The sequence below is a fragment of the Macaca thibetana genome, chromosome 13 (assembly GCF_024542745.1).
Source record: "Macaca thibetana thibetana isolate TM-01 chromosome 13, ASM2454274v1, whole genome shotgun sequence".
NCBI classification, from domain to species: domain Eukaryota; kingdom Metazoa; phylum Chordata; class Mammalia; order Primates; family Cercopithecidae; genus Macaca; species Macaca thibetana.
In genome coordinates, this window is record NC_065590.1 from 58,118,013 (window position 1) to 58,141,053 (window position 23,041).

The 23,041-nt window shown below is 41.7% G+C and overlaps 1 protein-coding gene and 1 pseudogene across 4 annotated transcripts in view; both read left to right on the plus strand.

Annotated features, from left to right (window-relative positions):
• The window catches only part of FSHR (follicle stimulating hormone receptor), a 192,400-nt gene extending 180,216 nt beyond the window's left edge, over positions 1 to 12,184 (plus strand). For all 3 annotated transcript variants that reach the window (XM_050754868.1, XM_050754869.1, XM_050754871.1), the window contains 2 exons: positions 2,782 to 2,967; positions 7,456 to 12,184. In XM_050754868.1, the coding sequence (XP_050610825.1) occupies positions 2,782 to 2,967; positions 7,456 to 8,689 (1,420 nt within the window). In that variant the 3' untranslated portion in view covers positions 8,690 to 12,184. The remainder of the gene's footprint in view (positions 1 to 2,781; positions 2,968 to 7,455) is intronic.
• The window catches only part of LOC126934259 (uncharacterized), a 1,193,286-nt pseudogene that overhangs the window by 627,931 nt on the left and 542,314 nt on the right, over positions 1 to 23,041 (plus strand). The window lies entirely within an intron of this gene.

Genomic DNA, 23,041 nt, shown 5'->3' on the forward strand with positions numbered 1-23,041 from the left:
TTCTCAGTAGTGACAGAACAAAGCAAAAAAATCATTAAGTATATAGGAGATTTGATCTAATTAACAGCTAACAAAGAGGGGACTATGTGTAAAATACACACACATACAAACACACACACACGTAACATAAAGGTAATTGTTCTGAAAATGTAAATCTTCCTGAATATCAAACAGGGGATCAGCAGTCCAGAGACTGGCAATAGTAACCACTACTAACTCTAGGACTTGAGGAACAAATGAGGAAGTCATCTTACTGATGTCCAGAAACGGGCAACTAGTAGAAGCTGGATCCTCCAAGGATCTGTTCAACGAGAGCTGGAGTCACGGAGAAGACTCCGTTGCTGCCTGAGACAGAGGAGGAATGAGATATGCTCTTTTACCTACCCTCCAATCTCCTGCTAGTGCCATTTGCTAAACCCAATTGAAAGCTGATTGGTAAGGTGGTACCTGGGAAATGGAACTGCAGGGATCATCCCTCCTAAGAAGAGCATAGAGAAGGGCATGACATGGATGTGAGAGACAACAGGCAAATGATCAACACACTGTATACAATGACTTGTTCTTCATCCTAAGAGCAATGGGGAATCATTAAAGGGTAATCTCATAGGCATTTTTTACATCTGCAGTACTAAGATTGCAATAGATGGTCATAAGGACAGTTATGAGACCAATGCATTTGTCTAGGCAGAGATTGTGGTGACTTAGACCAAAGTAACAGAAGAAGAGGGAAGTAGGCTGATTTGAAACACGTTTAAAAGTTAGGCTTGAGAGAACAAGACACTGATGTCGATGAGAGAGTCAAGGATGGCACCCAGGTTTCCATTATGAAAAACAGGGGAAATTGGAAGGATCATTTGCTGAGATGGAGAAAACAAGGAAGAACATATTTACAAGAAAGATGGTAAGTTCAGTTTTGATGCAAGTCATCAAAATGGTGGAGTTCAAAAAACAACTGATTATCTGGACCTGGAGTTCAGGAGTAGGATCTGAATAGGGATACACATTTTGGAAGCCATCAGCACATGCCTGGTAAGTGAAACTAAGGGAATGAAAGAGATCACCTGAAAAGATTGGGTATAGTCAGAAGGGGTCTAGGTATAGAGAAATGCCAAAATTTAAAGAACAGATAAAAGAGAAGTAAAACAAACAAAAAAAAACATCAGAAAGAAGTCAACGGAGATGTCAGAGGAAAATATGTTGAGTAGAATATAATGCCAAGAAAGAGAGTATCTCAGAAAGAAGGAGCATTCTACCTGTGAAATGTAACTACAAAATAAAGGAGATCAGAACTAAGACATGGCCTTAGTGAATATTATTTCCCCAGAGGCTAAAGAGAAACTCAATTGAATTGTGAGATGAGGAAATAGTGACATCAAGTATAAACAACTAGTATAAATGTGCTTGGGAAATGGAAGTGACAAATAAGGCAGTAGTTAGGGATGGGTTTCACTGGACAATAGGAAGGCATTATAAATTTTTGAGCAAGATAATTATACAATGAAAACAAGACTTTGAAAATGTAATTTTCACCAGATTGTGAGAGCATATGGGGTAGCAAATATATATTCACACCCCCAAGTTTCATTACTCTGAGTGTCTACTGCTTTGATTTACAGGGAATGCCAACATTAAAGATTCTTCTTCCTCAAGTATATACAAGGGTCCCCAAGGGTGCTGAAATGAACTCATCCTGGTCATCACTTGCTACCACCCCCATCAGAAGCACCCACTCAAGGCCAAGCTGTTGGCCCCAACAGGTCCAAGCTGGTGCCATTTAAATCTCCTTGTTCTCACCAGCCAGTCTTGGTTTTGAAGTTTGCAACTACCAGTGGTGCTGCCAGAAAAGCACCCACATCACTGGTGCTGCTGCCAGGAAGGATGGAACTTGCAGCCCATCAGGGGCAGAGACCTGGTTAAACTGGTCATTTGTGCTGAGGTCTACTGGACAGAGACTTTCCTATCAAACAAGAATAACTGTCTCTCTCTTTCTGTCTGTGTTATATTTATGAAGAATAGTTGCCAGCCATTAAGTGTTTCTGTTGGTCAGGACATTCTTTATGTACTTTAACTCATCTAATTTTCACAACAACCCTCTGAAGTAGATAGGATTTTTGTCTTCCCATTTTACAGCTGAGGAAACTGAAACATGGAGAAGTGACATACTTGACCAAGGTCATAAATCTAACAGGCAGAGGGGCAAGGTAGATGTGCAGGCAGGTCTGCTGTAGATGCCAAGTTCGTAACCACCACTCTGCACTGCCACTTGGACTTTGTGCCAACACTGCCCCTACTGCCTGCCAGACTCTTCTTCCTCTTGTAGTATATTTCCTTCTTGTCCTTTTTCCTGAAATTTGGCCACAGATTCTACTCTAGCTCATCAGAAATATTTTTATAGCTAGTTTTATGGTACAGACAAATGGTCTCAATCCCTTAGTCCCATGCAAATTAGCAGGTACAAATAGACTGTAGAAGGGAAGGTGGCTAATTCTACTCACCAGCAACACTTACATCCCAAATTAGCCAGGATATAAGTATATCCAGGAATCAGAATGGCCTATTATCTAACTCCTCCTACCAGGAACAGAAGGACCAGGACTCCTACAGAACCAAATGTCCCATTAGCCAAGTATTGATCTGGCCAAGGTGTGTTGGAGGAACTGGAGTCTCTCTCCTCATCCACGTAAGAATATCACTAGAGTGTCTGCTATTTTGCCTGCTAACCAAGAGCAAAAAATTTCAGGTCCATAGTAATCCTATTATATTTACCTTTTCTCTTTATAGAGATATTTCAAGAACAAGGATCCACTCCCTGCCTAGCTGTGGCTTAGAAAATCTTAAGAAGCTGAGGGCCAGGTCGACTTACAACTTAAAAAAGCTTCCTAGTCTGGAAAAGCTTGTTGCCCTCATGGAAGCCAGCCTCACCTATCCCAGCCATTGCTGTGCCTTTGCAAACTGGAGACGGCAAATGTGAGTCTATCCTTTGAGCCCTGCTCAGGGATTTCCCCAATGTTGAACTTAGTCCATAATTTCTACATATCTGCGACATGAAGAGAATCTACTTGCAGAGAGTTCCCTGTCTCAAGCCCTTTGGCACATTTTGGGTCAAAAATTCAGTTTTGTGGAGAGTGAGGAATGGTTGCACTCTTTCATTTCTTTGAAAATGGGCTCACAGGACAGGGCTACCCATGGGGCAGAACATATACCAAGTACTAAATGAGAAAACATGAAAAATACTAAGCATAGTGCCTGACTCAGAGTTGGTACATAATATCTGTTCCCTCTTACCCTTGTACCTTTATAGATTTAATCTTTCAAGTCCCAAACTCTGCACTTCATAAATGCCCCATCCATGTCATGTTTGGCAGGGAGATGCATAAATGCCATGCCAGAGACTGATGTACACATCTGCAGCACATCCCAATCACTCTAAGCCTCTCTAATCCACCTTGGAATCTTACTACCTCACAGGGAGGAGAAAGATTAAGACATCTCATTACTTTGGCTTTCAAAGAAAGCCAGGTTCAAGGAAGCCCAGACTTAAAGAGGATGATCTAAACAGAGACAAGTCCTAGTACCTAACTGGTTAAAAAACTGAGGTAATCATAGAAAGGATCTGGAGAGAGTAAACAGAAAGTCGCCTTGGAGATTGTATGCACGCCCCAGACATTTAAACGATGCATTGGAGGTAAGAATTTACTTAGTATGAAAGTTCTAAAAGCTCTCACTCTCCTCTGAGCTCACCTACATAAGCCACACCATGTAGTTGCACTCAAAATGTTTTCCAAGTAGCTGGGAGTCTCTCCTCAGACCCTTCTGAAGGATTTGTAGAAAAATAGCTGTTTTTCAGAATCTGCATGCATCACTGGGATATTATCCAGAATGGGCACACTTCATAGATGAGCTCAAGAGCCAGGAAATTTCTCCCTGACAACCAGAATTCTTAAGGTCCTGGGCTGAAGCAGTGGCTTGCCTCTTTTATATTCCACGTAAGAATTCTATCCAGAGTGAGAAAGATACCAATTTTGCACCAAGTCCCTGGAACTGAATACCCCGAAGGAGAAATAAAGAACATTAAGATTGGCCAGGCGAGGTGGCTCACACCCGTAATCCCAGCACTTTGGGAGGCCAAGGCGGAACAACTCCTTGAGCCCAGGAGTTTGAGACCAACCTGGGTAATGTGGTGGGACCTCGTCTCTACAAAAAAATGAAGAAAATTAGCCATGTGTGGTGGCACATGCCTGTAGGCTTAGCTACTCGGGAGGCTGAAGTGGGAGGATTGCTTGAGCCCAGGTGGTTGAGGCTGCAGTGAGCCATCATCGTGCCACTGTACTCCAGCCTGGGCAGCAGAGTGAGACCCTGTCTTTAAAAAAAAGAAGAAAATGTTAAGATCACTGTGAGAGCAGCTTGCAGTGTGCTATTTGGCCCAGTTCCAACACACCCCAATAATTTGTTATCTCATCGTATTACTCAGACTCCTCTAGACATAGCCTCAAGGCTCTCCCAATTGGCATCTCCACATCTGCCTTATATTGTCCCAGGACATGAGGTCTTCTCTGATCCCTCCAGACCACTCTGCTGTCATCCCTCTAGGTTGCTGCTGTAACTCACCATCCAGGCCTGTTGGGGTACAGCAAGGAGGGGAATGTGGTTCTTCCACAACGTGCCAAAATGGAGTAACAAAAATTGTGATAGATGGTTTTCGTTTTTTATTTTTAGCAATGGGTATTTGATTTTTGTATTCATCAAATTCACACACACAAACACCACAAAATAATTATGTTATTCAGAAGATAATTTCAGATTTATTCCTTTGATAGTATCATTTCATTGTATATCACAGTAGGTGTGGTTTAGTAGTGGGATTCAAGTTTTAACTTGTATGATGAAATTATTCTGATCCTCATTTGGAAATAATGCCCAGAGTATAAACATGAGGCCCCTGTGACTAAAACTTTGGCCAGTGGTCCTCCTGGACTCTTCCTGGGCTCTTCCCAAAAGTTCCTATCAACTACACTCTTCATTTGTCATTGAACCAGATATTTCCTTGTCATAATTCTGTATTCAGTTTGCATTACTTTACTCTCATTTTATTCTTCAATTTTTATTGTATTTAACAATACAAGTTGTTTCTTCACAACACAATGCTGTGAAGGCCATTTCTTCACGATTCAATATTAAATTGACATGCTGTGGCATATGCTTCTAAGTACCCACACAGGGCCTATACCTCCACAAGAATTCCATAAATAACCACCATTTGTCTTCATACTGCTGACATTTGCTGAGTATTCACTGCCAAGCACTGTAATACTTTGTATCTTTATCTCATTTAATTTCCACAAAGGTAACATGATTATAATTCGTTTCTCACAGAGACAGAAACTGAGGCTCAGAGATACTAAATAACCTGACCTACACTGACCAAACAAATCCAGATCTGCTCTGCCTGCCTCCAAAGCTCAGGCTCTGGGACACTGCTACACCACCCGCAAGCATCTGTTCACTGACTGATCAGAGTCCAAGAGTGCCACTTTTTAAACTGGCCCTAAACTGAATTTCCAAATCCTTATGATAGTTAGGATTTTCCAAAGTACTGTGGAGGCAAGGTTTGATGTCCCTCGGTTTCCACTTTTGTTTCTGTTCTTATCTCAGAGACATAAGTTATTTACTTTTCTCCTTACTTCATGTCAGTGGGTCACTTCTGTTTCAGAAAAGGGAAGCACAATATTTAAAATATGTGGACAGCAGCAACAACAATAAGAATCTTCACAGACGCCAACCATAAGTCCCAGGAAGTGAAGCCTGTTTCTAGAGAGTTAAGTAAGATCTCAATCCAATGAACCACACTGCAGTCAGCAAGTACCAGGTTACTTACTTTCTCTTCCTGGAATCAGGCTGCAGCTAGTTCATAACAGGGTTTAAGAGTTGGGAATTAGACTAAGGACCACCAGATAACCCTCTTATGCCCTCTACGCCCATTATGGAGCTTGCCTCACCTTCCTTGGAAGACCACTGACTAAATCAAAACATTTTCTGGGCTCTGTTTCCATTGACTTTCAATTCTGTATATGTTCATCATTGAGCCTTAAACAAACAAAAAGAATCCCTTAGGCCAAGGGAAAATGACTTCCTGGCAATTCAATTCACTTCCCAGGGGTGAGAGAAGAGAGGATGGGGAGAGATGGGGAAAAGTTCAGTCCATGTATAATAGGTTGGAACACCTGGTGAGACTCATCCTTTAGCATCAAATGGAGTCTTTACCTCCTCCACTCCCCTAGCCACTTCTTTCCTCCTTATGAGGGTTTTAATATTCACTTCCCCGCTTATATCTGAGGTTATGTCAAGGTTTAATAAAAATACAGTCAACTTAATATAGATGTGAACTTGCCCCTTGGGGAAGGAGGGAAAGGTATGCCTGTGTATGTGTGATTTTTTTTTTCATCCAAAAATGTCCCAATGTAAGGGTTATTCCCATTCCATAAGCCTTTACTTCCAAACTGAATACCTTCCATGTCTCTACATCCAGAGTATTGATAGACTACTCTGGGGTAGAATATTTATAGGTATACTCATGGATTGAATATTTATCACCTGGATTTCATTCAAATCCCTCTGTAAGTACCTCTATCCTGTTCACAAGGCCCCTTGTACATTTGTGTTTAAAGGGAAAACCAAGACAGCAAAGTGAGCCCAAGGAGACCTAGGCTGCCCCGAGGATGAGTTACATTCTTAGAATAAATTAGGTCCTTTTGCAACTTGCACTTGCTCTTTGGGGCACTCACTAGGAAACTAATATGAGACAGCCAGGCTTACCTTGCAGACAAACACATGTCTGAGGTCTATTGTGGCCCCCAGAAAGTGAGATAATAAAGAACAGGAAAGACCCTGGTAGCATTGCAGGCAAATTAGCTGGCCTCCTAATAGCCTGAGAACCAAAGAGCCAGGGAACAGGGGCTGGCTGGGAACTAACTAGATTTTGATCCCCTAATTTATGTAGATAAGAGAAGTAAATAAGTTCTCATTTGAGTGAGAGAACAGTCTGGATCTTCCAGTGATTTGAGTGTAGAAGAATAGGAATATCTCCTACTCAGGCATATTAAGAGATAGCTGGATCAAGATGAGAGAAGGAAAAGGGTACAGTTGATACCAGGTCTGTAAATTATTTTCACTTAACAGCAAGGCTTAGTCTCAGGCGCCTTCCTCCCCACATTCAGGTTGTGGCAAGATGGTTTCCCCAGTGGGCCATCCAACTCTAGTAATATATATACAAGTTGTTATATTCATTTACAGTAAGCAGCATTAACCCTTGAGCTTAGCCTCAAGGGCAGATACGATGTGAGAAGAAACAAAAAATCTCGGGAAGAAACCCATCATTTCTACCCTGCACAAAGACAGTGATGTATTTGCTATTCTGGATCTGAGATGTTGATTCTATTTCTTTTTGTATTTTTCTAGTTCTGAGCTTCATCCAATTTGCAACAAATCTATTTTAAGGCAAGAAGTTGATTATATGACTCAGGCTAGGGGTCAGAGAGCCTCTCTGGCAGAAGACAATGAGCCCGGTTACAGCAGAGGATTTGACATGATGTACAGTGAGTTTGACTATGACTTATGCAATGAAGTGGCTGACGTGACCTGTTCCCCTAAGCCAGATGCATTCAACCCATGTGAAGATATCATGGGGTACAACATCCTCAGAGTCCTGATATGGTTTATCAGCATCCTGGCCATCACTGGGAACATCATAGTGCTGGTGATCCTAACTACCAGCCAATATAAACTCACGGTCCCCAGGTTCCTTATGTGCAACCTGGCCTTTGCTGATCTCTGCATTGGAATCTACCTGCTGCTCATTGCATCAGTTGATATCCACACCAAAAGCCAGTATCACAACTATGCCATTGACTGGCAAACTGGGGCAGGCTGTGATGCTGCTGGCTTTTTCACTGTGTTTGCCAGTGAGCTGTCAGTCTACACTCTGACAGCTATCACCTTGGAAAGATGGCATACCATCACCCATGCCATGCAGCTGGACTGCAAGGTGCAGCTCCGCCATGCTGCCAGTGTCATGGTGATGGGCTGGATTTTTGCTTTTGCAGCTGCCCTCTTTCCCATCTTTGGCATCAGCAGCTACATGAAGGTGAGCATCTGCCTGCCCATGGATATTGACAGCCCTTTGTCACAGTTGTATGTCATGTCCCTCCTTGTGCTCAATGTCCTGGCTTTTGTGGTCATCTGTGGCTGCTATACCCACATCTACCTCACAGTGCGGAACCCCAACATCGTGTCCTCCTCTAGTGACACCAGGATCGCCAAGCGCATGGCCATGCTCATCTTCACTGACTTCCTCTGCATGGCACCCATTTCTTTCTTTGCCATTTCTGCCTCCCTCAAGGTGCCCCTCATCACTGTGTCCAAAGCGAAGATCCTGCTGGTCCTCTTTTACCCCATCAACTCCTGTGCCAACCCCTTCCTCTATGCCATCTTTACCAAAAACTTTCGCAGAGATTTCTTCATTCTGCTGAGCAAGTTTGGCTGCTATGAAATGCAAGCCCAAATTTATAGGACAGAAACCTCATCCACTGCCCACAACTCCCATCCAAGGAATGGCCACTGCTCTTCAGCTCACAGAGTCACCAATGGTTCCAGTTACATACTTGTCCCTCTAAGTCATTTAGCCCAAAAGTAAAACACAATGTGAAAATGTATCTGAGTGTTGAATGATAATTCAGCCTTGCCTTTGAAGGGTATGCCACAGATAGCTGACAGTGCTTCTACATATCTCATCTAATTTAAGCTTCCTGGCATACCTTTAAGGTAAATTGGTCAGGAACTATTAATTCCATGTGATACATTGGGAAGCTGAATTATTAGTAACAACAATAATTAAAGAATACAATACTATATTACATGTTTTATCCTTATATATGTTGTTTTTGAACATTATGTACAAAGTGCTTTTGTTCAGATTATCTCAACTGATCCCTGTTAAATAAGCAGGACAGGGATTATTCTTGGAGTTTTACAAATGAGGAAACTAAGACTCAGAGTTAAGTGACTTGTTCAAAATTGTTTGGTTTGTCAGAGGCAGAGCCAGGATTAGGTATTCCAACTCCCAGAGAATTTCCAAGAGAAGCACCATGGTATTCATTCATTCATTCATTCAACAAATATTTACTGAACACCCATTTGAAGCCTTTGTTATGCATCAGTGTGGACAGGCTAAAATACATTTCCCAGAATTCCCTTCCTCATGTGTTTCCAATTAGAGTGGGCCATAGTGAAGACTCTAGGAAAACAGGAGGGCAGAGGAAAACGGCAGCCATTTTGTAGCTCAGCACACTGTTGCTGATGCTGACTCAGCTTACTGCTGTAAAGCAGCGGCTGGGTCTCCAATTGCTCCACCTTTCCCTGGATCTTCCTTCAGGTTCTCAGACTCATCCTGGGCCAGGTATATTTGTTAAGCTCCATGAAAAAGGGTCCAACCTCTGCAGGGCACTTTCATCACCAAGGTCAGAGGCAACAAGAAAGTAAGCAGGGCTCAGGGTGTGCTTGTGGAATTCTACCTGTGCTGCTGCTTCCAGCATGCTGTGATCTTCCCTTTATGATCGCCCACCCTGAGGACTTCTAGCTCTGGCATCAGCTGTGGAGACATCCTTACAAAGACAGGTTAACCAGCTCCCCACAACTGTGTAAGCCCGTAACAAATATTTACCACCTATATGTATTTACATGCATGCAAATATATCACTGGTTCTGCTTCTCCGCTTGAACCCTAACACCTATTATATGACGTGCATATGGATTGTAATGTTAAGAACACAGCAGTTTGGAATCAGACAGCACTGAGATTTTCTTAGGACTCCACAATAAGCCAGGACCTGACCTCACTAGGCTCAGCTGCCATTTCTGTAACCTAGAGCTGGTTATATAGCTAACTTTTGAGCTTATTGTAAGAAGTAGATAAGAAAACGGTTGTGAAGTGCCTACTGCTGTAACTGGTGTGGTAAATGTTGGTTCACTTCTCTCCTCCCAGACCTGTGCCTGGTCTAGTGCCTTCTCCTGAACCTCAGTCTAGAACTCATTCCATTATAGCATATTGCTCTTGATAAATAACCATACTACCCACATCTATTTTATAAATGACCCCATCTGGATATTTTCGGTCATAAATACCAACTATAAATTCCACCAAGCTCTGAGCCTTGGCTAGCACACAAAGCTCTGAGTCTGCTCTTTCAATGTCAGAAGCCAGTCCTTCCTCCTCTTACCGTTTGGCTACCTTTTTAAAAGCTGATCCCAAAAGCATTAATGAGGAAGTTCTTACAGAGCCAGAAGAAAAAGCAATCGTCTCCTCCCATCTGACCTGGCACCATATTGATATACTGTGAGCATCAAGTGCAAAATAAAATAATTGTCCTTGTAAATAATCTAGAGTTTTACTGTCTGGCACAGTGGCTGCTAGCCACGTGTGGCTATTAGGCACTTGGACCGTGGCTAGCCTGAATTTAGATGTGCTGTAAGTGTAAAATACACATGGGATTCCAAATACTTCATATGAAAAATTGTAAAATAGCTCAGTAACTATTTTATTGATTACATATTAGGACAATATTGTTTTTGAGGTATCAGGACAAATACATTTACAAATTAGTTTCACTTATTTATTTTTACATTTTTTAATGTAGCTACAAGAAAATTTTTAATTACATACGTGGCTTGCATTTATGGTTTGCAGTATTTTTCAATTGGAGGGCACTGATCTAGAACTATACAAAAATAAAGGGCTTTCAGCTAGCGTTTTCTCCCCATCCCCCACACACTCATTTGCTGCACTGCTGGGCTGTCCCAGCTCCATCTGCAGTCATTCATCTTCCTTATTTTTGACCAGAGGCAATGTATTTCTGAATTTGGACTCAAAAGCAAGTTGCAGCTAAATTAAAAATACGATAGAGTATTAATTATTCTACAACATAGCTGCTGATGACACATCGGTTTAAGAAATCACGGGTCTCAGAGGCAAGAATGTGTTCAGAGACAAATATACAGCAAGAGACACTCAGAAGACATTTTTTCCATCACTATAATACTTCCTGGTAAGAGATGAGACTTTTCTCAAATGAGCAAACATATTTATGGGTAGCTAAATTCAGTGCTTCTAAATCCTTTAGACAAATCTGAAGAGAAAGAAAAACATCCTACACTTTCTGTATTATAATAAAAGCTATTGAAATCCAGTACATCAATCACTCTTCCCCCTAAAGGTGTTTATACAGGTAACACCCTTAAAGTTGTACCTCCTGGAGTGGCAATTCAGTCCCATAGTGGTGACCCAGAGGGAAAACACACACACACAGCCACGCAAGAAGTTTCAGATTAATACAAGTTAGTTTTTTCTATTTTTTAAGTTTGTATTGCAAATCTCAAAAACCATGAAGAGTACAATAGCTCCCAGAGATTCCTTAAAGTACCCATATCTCCATGTGTAATACTGAAAATATCAATAACAAGTACTGATCTCTCAGGATGGATATTGGCTGTGAACATTTCATTTGGCCATCCTGGTACAAAATGAAATCTTTGCCTCTTATCCCTGACCACACACTGGATCTGCTCCCATATCTATTTCCTCAAATTTTCACCCATCATAAATTCTTTCAGCCCCATCCTGGAAAGCCTCTCATTTTGTCTTCCGTTCTCCCCGCACTTTCCTCCATATACTCCTTTGACTAAATCCCAAGAAAATCTGACAGGGTAGGATCCTCCTTGGCAGGGTTGGAGCAAGGCAACTGAATGGGTAAGTCCAGAGTGAATGGGACAGAGTGAAGAGACGAACTGGGTACACAAGCTGATCAACAGTTTTTATCTTGTCGCATACAGATGAAGTAGTTTTGGTGAAGGGGATGGAATGGGGGGCACTGGAGAGTAGTATTTCACTACACGGCTTCATGTGCTGATCAGGGGGAACCCTTCATACCTTGTTTCTGGAAGAGTAAACGGAGGGAGGAAGAGAGTAAGAGGAAAAGTCCCCTGCACTAGCACCACCAAGACACCGCAACTCTTACCACAGGCAGCACTCTGCCTTATTTAGTCAGTATCACATGGCATTAGAAAAATCCGAAAAAGATCATCGAAACTAATGGCCACACCTTTAGGTTCATAAAGTATTTTATTACAAAAGTTTGTAAAGGCATAAGCAGAGAATAAACTTTCAGCTATTGCATACTAAGGGACATTGAAGAAAGAAGACTAATATATAGATGTGTTGTTTAAATTATAACTGAATCCATTAAAGAGACTAAATAAATGTCCACACAAAATAAAGCTCAACTATAAGGTTATTTTCGCTGGCCCTCATCAAGGTGCTTTCAGTGGCAAGTAGGAGAACTCTTTAAAAAAAAAAAAAAAAAAAAAAAAAAAAAAAAAAAAGCCTAAACAATAAGGTCAGTTACATAAAATGCTCCAGGCTTGGATTGGCGGCTCGATGATCTCAAAGACCCAGGACATTTTCCATCTTTTTGCTCTGCCATCTTTGCAGCCTTCAGCCACATCTTCCCTCATGATAGTAGGTTGCTATAGCAGTTCCAGATGCCCCAAGCAGACATGACCAAATCCAGGAACAAGAGATGTCTTTTCTTCTGTGCATCTCTCTTTTCAAAGGGAATAAAATGTCTCATTAAAGGCCACAAGAATGCCTTCCTTTCTATTCATTATCTAAGATTGTTGCCCTGGTTGCAACAGAGGTCACAAAATGAGCCTCTGCCACAATCAGCCTCTATAGTGGAAGGCAAGTTCTGTCGGTCAGGAAGGTGGAAGCAGGTACTAGAAGAGGGGGATGAATGGGTAGGCAAGTTCATCCTCCAACCTGAGTCAACCCAAATCCTCTCTCATGGGATGAAGCCAGTGGTATTCAAGGTCAGGATACATATGGCATCTTTACACCTCATATCTCCCGTCTTCATCCCTCTGTCACCCTCCCTCCGTTATAGCCTGCAGTGCAGCTCCTCTCCATGTAGTCTGTCCCTGATACAAACCCTAGAGACTACTTAGATCTAAAGGCAACCACTAGAGTCATACATTGTCCATGAAATCCTATTTGGGAATAGGTGTGGAAAAGGAAAAAAAGAAAGAAAAGAGACAAGAGAAAAAAGAAGTAACAAATAAAAGAAATGCACTAGGATAGGAAGGAAGAGACATGAGGAAAAGAAAGAATGGCAAGACAAATATCAAGGAAAGGGGCAATGTGAAAGAAAGCCAGGCCCTGACCATGTCCTTTGTGCAGTTACTTGTTTAGCTTTGTCTTAAGAAAATCTTTTCAACTTGTTGCAAAGAGTTCAATTCAGAACACTGAATGAGCTCAGTCTTATATCCCAGTAGAAAAACCCAATAGACATACCATGATGGTCTAGGTTTCCCATGGCTCCACATACCATGGTCTGGGATCCCCACATCTAGTTCAAAAAGTGAGTAATGGAAAAATATTTCTGAAGATATTTAAAGCCTCCCCATGTCAGACCTCAGAAAATGTAAAGACAGCTTGATCCTCTACATGAGACAAGGTCTTCATCGTATTCCATTCTTCCCAACAGCATCAGTCACGGCCCCTGATCATTTTGTTCTGGAATATATAAGCTTCAAAAATATACTAAACCCCAAAGTTCGTAAGAGCAATTGATTTGTTATGCTCTTGCTTCCTTTCCTTTTGTTATTTTATATCACAGGACTCCTTGAATCCTGGGACATTCCTTAAACACACACAAAAGAAGAATATAAACAATTATCTTATTTGTAGTTATACTGTCCACATAATAAGAAGCAAAGGACATTTTCAGCTCTGTACTTAGAGAACTTTCAGGCAATTTCCCCTCCATTTATCATTAGCAAGGGTCATTTAAACTGCCAGGTATTAATGAGTTGCTCAAAGATGTAGTTTGGCCAGTGAATATTTAAAAGTTGTTGTTTCACAGGCAGCAAAACCTGTACCACAAGATTCCCATCTCCAAAGAATGAAGCTACCAAACAGCTTTGTGTTCCTATTCTGGAAATCAGGCAGCCTGCAGAATGTGAAGGTGAAGGACATCCAGGGCACCTAGTGAGAGTTGGCCACCCAAATAACTACCTGCCTCCTGCACCTGAACAAGTTAGAAGACATGGTGGTTCAGGAGTTGGAAGAATTATTCTTATCTGTCGTTGCAAGTTGGGTTGGAGGATGAGCCTATCAAGTGTGAAAACTGTGACCAGCAGCATCCACTACCTAGGACAGTCTGGCTTAACTCTGTAATGCACAGTCATGGAATTTCAGGACTGAAGGAAACCAGTGACTTATTTATCCAAGGCCTTCATTCAAAGATGAGAAATCAGGAGAATAAAGAGAAATGACTTGTCCAAGGTAATATAATTCATAGTAATCGAGTAAGGATTGGAACTCAGCTGTAACTTCAAACCAGAGCTCTTCCTTATAATTCTCCCCTTAAAGCATGGGACTTGGCAGCACATACATCAATCATGCACATGCACACATGCGCGCACACACACACACACACACACACACAGTCCACACTTAAACAGAGCCAGCCCCTTTGAATTGAGGAGTGAGCCTAAAAATCTTCCCATTTTAAGTAATTAATACCAGGGGTGATTTTCTAAGACTTTGAAAGAGCTATGAGAATTCACCTTCTTCCACATCCATTTGTATTTATTTCTAATCTCTGAATGTGCCACTGGGAGGAAAAAAGTTGGGTGCACTGACTCCTGGTGACCACCATAGGAGGAACAGAACTCCTGGCCTTTAACTCCACTCTTGCATTTTCCTCTAATATCCATGAGGTAATGCAAATGCTCTCGGTCCAAAAGAGATTTAGGTGATTTCCTTTTCACAGAAAGCATAGGGAAGGGAAGCAAAAAGGAAAGAATAAGAGAAGTGGGTAAGGGAAGAAGAGAGGGAATGAATGAAGGAAGGGAGGGAGGGGAAAAAAAAGAAAATGTGGAAAATATCATGAAGAATAGACTGCCTCTGTGTGTGAAGTAATGGGAAACCTTCATATACCACATCCTCACAGAGACCCCTGAAAAATTCTCATCTCTATCTATTCCCCGTGCAGTGTGAGCTAGTCAGCCTAGGCTTCCCGGTGCCACAAGCCAAGGCTTCTTTAGGAAATGAGCCAGGAAGCCCTCCGTCCACCTTGCACTGTTGGAGCATCGACTACGGATCAGTTGGGCTAGTGTGCCAAGTCCTCCTTCCTAGGAAGTCTGGAATGTGTAAGGCAGTTTTCTGTGTATTTCAGTGAATAGTTTTAGATCAACATTCAAGAAACTTATTTGTGAGACAGAATCTAACCAAAGACATAAGGGTCAGTATTTGGAACTATACAAATATTTGGTGTTGGGGTAAATTATATCACTGGGAGCCACCTAGAGAAATCAAAAACTAACTCTGAACAAGCCCACACAACTCTATTTTCCACTTATGCGTTCCCTTATTCAACAAATATTTATTGAGTGCCTACTTTAAACCAAGCACTATTCCAGTCACTGGATACAAAGTAGTAAATAAAAATGTCTGTCCTTGGAAACTCTATAGTCTAGTAGAGGTGACCAATGACATACAAACTAAGTAAAATGCATTAGTGCTAGGCAGTCACAAGTGCTGGTGACAAAAAATAAATCAGGGAAGAGGGATATGATATGCGACATTGGGGGCCTCCCTGAGAACGTGACTTGAGTAGACCTGGAGGGAATGGAAAGTGAGACATGTGGATATTGAGGGAAGAGTGTTCCAGGCAAAGGGAACAGCAAGTGCAAAAGCCCAGGGACAGTGAACCTGGTTTGCTCCAGAAAAACAAGATCAGTGTGGCTGGAGCAGAGAAAAGGGTCGGTGAGGGAGAGTAGCAAGAAATAAAGACAAAAAAAATACAGGAAGCTAGATCATTTCAATTTCTCTATCTCTAAAAGGGTGGAAGCAGGCTTATTAAGAATAAAAAAAGATACCTGAAAAGTTGTAATAAGTATTAATTGAGCTTGTGTGTGTAGATTGCCTAGCCTTGTATTTAACACTAGGAGATCTTGAATTTCAGTCACTTTTCATTTCCTTTAACAGCTTGCTGTACCTCATCCTCCCCCTTTTCCACTCTCCTGGTTTCCCAGCCCTCACTCTAACTCTTTCCTGCCATCATCTCTCCACCCACCCCACAGCAAAGCTGCTCTCCTGTGGGGCTGTCACTTTCAAAAGAATATGATAAATGGTTCACACCACAGTGATAATAATCTCCTATATTGCGATGGGCTTTTTTACACATTCCAGAAGACATTGGCTTGCATTGGCTCATTAGGTCCTCAAAACATTCCTGTGAGGTAGAAAGGAGGATAGGGTTTCCTTGTTATAAAAGAAGAAATTACCATTCAAAGGTTAAGTGACCTACCTAGGTTGTGCAACTAAACAATGGCAGAATAAGTGCAGAATTCAAATCACCAGCCTTAACATGAATAAGGGCAGCAACCTAGATCAGACACTTCTGGCAGCAAGACTAGGCCAGCAGCTGACCAGGGACTGTATTCTTACACAGCTGATGCTCACTGTCCTTGCTGAATCCTTGATGGTGTGAATTTAATCAGATGAACAAGGAAAATAGAGTCACAAAGCAAAGCCCGGTGCTCCAGTGAGCAGAGCTTTTTCTAATTCCCTGTAATACCTTTCGTCTCCTGATTCCAAGCACAGGGCACTCCCTGACTGGCATGTGGTTGAGCTCAGCAGAAGCCAGGGAGAGAGAAAAACAAGAGTCCATGAAATGTACTATGGCTCAGGAGAGCCCTAACTCATGGGCCAAACTTGACTGTGAGCCAGTGTAGTTAAGGAATTTGACAGCCCTAAGGTGTTTCCTCCAGAGGAGAATAACCTTTAATTTAAGTGTGTCTTTGTTCATCCCTAAAAGAGACCATTTGCTGGGAAAGAATAAGACCATGGCATGGCCATGGCTATTTTCTCTGCTGCAATCAGGCATTTCACATTTAGATGTCAGTTTCTAAGTGAAGAAAGTTGAGGGCAGACATGTGGTCCCCTTCCTAGACACCATACTTTAGAGGACCCTGCTCTCTCTTGCCCTCTTCTAGCCATACCTCACCCACAGGCAAGGAATCTGGGAGACCATGAGGCCAACGGGACATGAGCACCCAAATTTGCACTGAACATGCTCTGATACTTGAGGCCACAAAATCTCCTGAGTACTCAAAGTCTGCCTTGACTCTCTCCACCCAAGGGTGCATTATGCCCTCCGTGTGCACCTCACAGGCCTAAGGATGGCTGTTTGCAGGGTGTAAATGGAACTCAGAGGTGCAGGCCGGAGTGGCATAATGCATGCTCAGTGCAACCAGGGTACACAGAGAAAAGGAACTGCACAGGGCAGGACTTCCACTTGCACCCTTGTCTGAGTCCTGCAGATGTGAGTGGTGGTCTTCATGAAGAAGTAGAGGTGAGTCAGTGTTCTTCTTCCCCCACTACTGAGAAAACCATTCAAAGCACAGCTTGCAGGCCAGTGTTGTCACCTTCACCTGGGACACATGCACTTTGGCCATGGCTCTGCCATTCAGATCATTCCATATTTATTAGAACCGTTGGCACTTAACTCAGTTGCCATCTCCTTCCCCACTTCTGCACTTTCCTGACGACTTCAGCATTATCATGGATCACACAGCCTGGACCTCAGCTTCACGATACTTTGACTTACCCATTCCCAGTGCTTTACACTTTCATAGACCTGGGCAACTTGTAGCCACAATCCCAATCCTGAAATGTCCAGAAATCGCCCCATCACCTCTGAAGTCTTCACCTTCAGAAGCCAACTCCCTCCTCCCTTGCTATTCTACCAACCTCCTCAACTTTCCTCCAGGAGCAGGCCTTGCCTTTTAGGCTGCCATGCCTTTGCTCATGCCATGCACCCTGCATATGCCCTCTTTATCTATAAAACTCAGCTCAAATATCACTTTTCATTGAAGGTCCACTGACTAAGCACTAGGAAGCAGGCACCGTGCTAGGCAGCAGGATTACAAAATTAGTAAATTGTCTTCTTTCCCCCACACAGACCAGCTCAGGAAATAGACAAGTAAACATAATTCCATCTGTGTGGTCATTTGAGCAAGTTACTATGAGAGCACAGAGGGTTTTACCAAATTCAGTTTTACCAGGCAGGGCACTGTGCCTGGTGAGAGAGAAGGATGCCCTGCCTGGAGTTTTACACATGCATTTACCTGCTTCAAAACAATATATTCATTGGAGGCAAAATGAGAATAGCCCATCTGATTTCTTCTACTGACTGGCAGGCACTCAAACAGAGGTTCATCTTAGGAAGTAAAGGAGCTAATATTAGTTCAGCTCTTATGATGTGCCTATCAAAGAGAAAGTTTCCTCAACCCGCCTAGGGTTGGCAGAGAAAGATTAATAGGAGAAAACATAAGAATTTATTTGATCAAAGTTGTACGTGTCACAGGAACCTTCAGAAATTAAGACCCAAATATCAAGGAAAATTGTCCATTTGTATGCTCAGATTCAGTGAAGAATGGACAGCTATGTCAAATTTGATTGGACAAAAAGGGTATGGTCTAATGGTAGCAGGCAGAGGGAAGAAACCCAGCAAGATCTGTCTGTTCACATTCTTCTTTGCCTCTCTCTGTGACAGTTCTTTCTCCTGGGTTTAGGGCAGGACTCATTCTGGAATGAGGGTCTCGTGATCATGTATCAGACAAGATAGGTCAGAGAATTTCTTTATGGCCAGCCCCTACACAGAAAGGCAGGGGAAGGTTAGACTAATATGCCTAGGCTTTATGGCTGTCTTTAGGGAAAAGGAGTTCTAGTTTCTGTGACTCACCTTGAGAAAGAGGAATTCTAGTTTCTCTAGTCTGCCTTGGGGAAGAAAGGAGAGCAGGAGAAAGAAAGGTGGGAGAAGGCCAGAGAGACTTTGCTTCTGAAGCTCTTTCAGTTTCCTTCAGTTCAAAGCATTCATCACACCAAGACACCATACTGTGGGCTATCACGTTCTGAGCCCTAACACTTCCAATATTATGCTACAAGTTTATGCCATTTTATTCCAACAGTGTTACAAGGTGAGTATTTGTGTTATCCAATTTCACAGATGCAGAAACTGAAGTGGAAAAAATTGACTAGCATTATATGGCTGGCAAGTGATCAAACAGGATTTTCTCATTATTTCATTCACTCAATAGTTATTGAGCTCATAGTATATGCCAGGCATTATGTCAGACTTCATGGATACAGACAGGTACACAATAAACAAGGTGGCCACTGCCCAAATGGAGCTTGCATTCTGGTGGGAAAGACAGATAATAAACAAGAAAGAAGCTATATAACAGATTGGGACACTGCTCTTAATATAATTAAATGAAGGAGGGATGTCATCAGGAGGATCTGGGAAGGAGTGGATGCCACCTGAGACAGGGTGGTCAAGGATCTGTCTAGTTGCAAAGCACTATACTTTCCACAATCCCTTCTACCTTCCAGTGTGCCTCTGCAGTATATATGGCAACAAATTCTGGTTTCGTGTATTCTACCACTTACTCCAAGTCTAGTAAATATTTACAAAGCTTACCATTGCCTACAACTCTCAGATAATTTTCCTAAGATGCTGCAGAATCCTTACGTTTCTGAGCCTCAACAGAATGAAAAGGAGGTCTGTGCTTATATCACTTAATGACCAAAGAGGAAGGAAATTTACAATTAATGTGCACTTTGCCAACTGTGGATGAATTAGTTAGGTCACTGTGATCTACAGATTAGATGTCTGTTCAGCAGTGTCCTCTACTTGAGATTCCAAGGAGGTTGAAGCTCACTACTCCCCATCCCCTGTTCTCCTCTTTCCCTTACCTGCTTCCTCACACTGATTCAGAATCTCCTCCATGGCCCGGGGGTGGTGGCTCACGCCTGTAATCCCAGCACTTTGGGAGGCCGAGCCAGGTGGATCACCTAAGGTCAGCAGTTCAAGACCAGCCTGGACAACATGGTGAAACCCTGTCTCTACTAAAAATACAAAAATTAGCCAGCCATGGTGGCAGGTGCCTGTAATCTCAGCTACTCAGGAACCCGAGGCAGGAGAATTGCTGGAACCCAGGAGGCAGAGGTTGTAGTGAGCTGAGATCGCGCCATTGCACTCCAGCCTGGGCAACAACAGCATGACTCCATCTCAAAAAAAAAAAAAAAAAAAAAAAAAACAGAATCTCCTTCATATCACCTTCATATCAGTACCTTACAACACCTGAAATCCCCATCTTATCAATCAGATGCATGCTGGTGGAAAGAGCATGAAACATGTCCAAAGATATAGTTTGAACTAGTTTGAAGTTTGAACTCCACCCTTCACCCTGTTTTGGAAAGAATGTGTGAGTTGGAGTATATGAAAGCATGTCAAAAACTACCTAATCATCATGAATATGGGTGCAGCTGAAATACAAATGTTGTTGGGAACGGTCTCTAACTAATGTGATTTAATTAGCTGAGCTCCTTCCACCACACCGCTTTACCCTTAGGGAATGGGTGCACACAGGGCTTATGTGATGCAGGTAGAAGAGTCTGGGCACTGGGGAGCCAGAGTGAACTCGCGTGGAATCAGCGCTTACTGGGTAGGCAGATGGGCAGCATTAAAGCTTTGGGGACATGGGTGCTTAAGGAGAAGAAACAGTCAAAAGGAAATGAAGGAGCATTAAACAGCAACCCAGCCACGTCACGACTCACACTCCTCTTGCGCCAGAGCCCAGTGTGAGCCCCTGTCTAACAGTCAGTCACAGAGGACCCAGCAGCCAGGCATGATTATCAACAGAAATAGCTTAGCAAAATGCAGCTATAACCCTAGAGGGCACAACTGTGACCCCTTTCTGCCAACATTGTTCAAATGCAAGGACAGAGATGGTTTTCCAGAATGCAATGACTACAAGAGTTGTCTGCCTCAGACCTGCGAAGAGAAGTAAAGCCATAGGGAAATGGGGACTATAAGAGATAAGGATATAAGTCCTTGTGATGCTTTAGATAAGGAAAGAGATGTAATAACTTTAGATGTAGAAAAAATGTTTTAGGAAATATATGCTAAAAATGAAATGGCAATGATTGAATGAAAACACAATAAAGACAGAAATACATCTTTTAGCTTCTGAAAGCTAAAACTATAAAACTTTTCTGTGAAACTGTCTTTACAAGTTTATAGCAAGCCAAGATTTCCTAGTCAGGACTCAAAAAGCAATAATGTATAAAAAAAATTGATAAATTGGGCTTGATCAAGATTAAACATTTCTGTTCATCAAAAGACACATTAAGAAAATGAAAAGGCAGGGCAAAGCCAAAAAAAAAAAAAAAAAACACACTCAAGACACCTCTAACCCACGATTCATATCCAGAATACATAAAAAACTCCTGCAAATAAACAATAGAAAGATAACCCAACAAATAAGGGAGGGCAAACCCATCTACTATAGGACCCAGCAGCTCCACTTCTAGTTACTTATACAAGAGAAATTTTGAATATACATAACAAAAAGATAGGTATACAGCAGTCTTACTCATAAAAACCAAAAACTGGAAAAGCACCTAAATGTCCATCAAAAGGTGAATAGATAAATAAATTGTGGTATATTTATACTATGGAATACTGCTCAGTCATAAAAACTGAATAAATTACCGATATACACCACATAATGACGAATCAATCTCAAAAATACTATATTAAGTGAATAAAGGCAGAACCAAAGAGTAAATACTGTATTTTTCCATAAATATAAAGTTCAAGAACAGGAAAAACTGATGCACAATGATGTAAGTCCAAAAGGGTCATCTCAGGGATAAAGGGTTGACTGAAAAGGAGAACTTTCTATAATAATGGAAATAGTCTATGTTTTGTGTGGCAGTTACACAGATGTAAACAATTATCAAACCAATCAAATGAACACTTAATATCCATGCATTTTGTTGTACGTAAATTATACCTCAACTTATTTTAAATCCACAAAAGAAATCTGTGTTCCTTTAGTAACAATTAGAAAATCCAGTAGAAAAAGGGAAAAATCCTCACAATAGCAATAACTATAAGAGTACATACAATAACATAAGAGTACCTAGAATAAGGACAAGACTCTCACAAGAAAATGTAAAACTTATTGAGAGAAGACGTAAATAAATGAGGAGATAAATTATTTTCATCAATGTGAATTTTCAATATTACAAACGTATCAATTCACTCCCAAATGAATGTATAAAGTCAATACAATGCAACGAAATTCCAAACTTTAGTTCATAGGTAGGGATTTGTAGAACTTTAGAGATCAATTTGGCTATAGTAAAAATGCACATACCGGCCGGGCGCGGTGGCTCACGCCTGTAATCCCAGCACTTTGGGAGGCCAAGGTGGGCAGATCATGAGATCAAGAGATCAAGACCATCCTGGCCAACATGGTAAAACCCCGTCTTTACTAAAAATGCAAAAATTACCTAGGTGTGGTGGTGTGTGCCTATAATCCCAGCTACTCAGGAGGCTGAGGCAGGAGAATCGCTTGAACCCAGGAGGCAGAGGTAGAAAGGTTGCAGTGAGCCAATATCACGCCACTGCACTCTGGCCAAATATGCCCCAAGGAAGACTTAGAATATTCACTTCTAGGAATATGCCCCAAGGAAGACTTAGTCTTATGCACAAGAAGACACATACATATAAGAATGACCGTTGCACCATTCTTTAAGAAATGCCAATAAATATATAAGTTGCTTTTAATTATTTTTGATTGTTGAACTGTTTCCTTATAGTTGAAAAACTGGTCTGAGGCTGACTTTGGATTCAATAAATCCTTTGTGAGCTAATTTCATGGTTAATTTTTAAAGATAAATCTTTGTGTACTCAAAATAATGTGCATTCTGTGTTTGTTCATTATTTATTCACCTTTCCTCCTGGAGTCATTGCATCCTTTTGGATTTAATTGGATTTAATTGCTTCATCCAAAATTCACTTAATTCACTTAACTCCAGGGTTCTTTCAAAATGGTAGCAATTATTATGCTACAT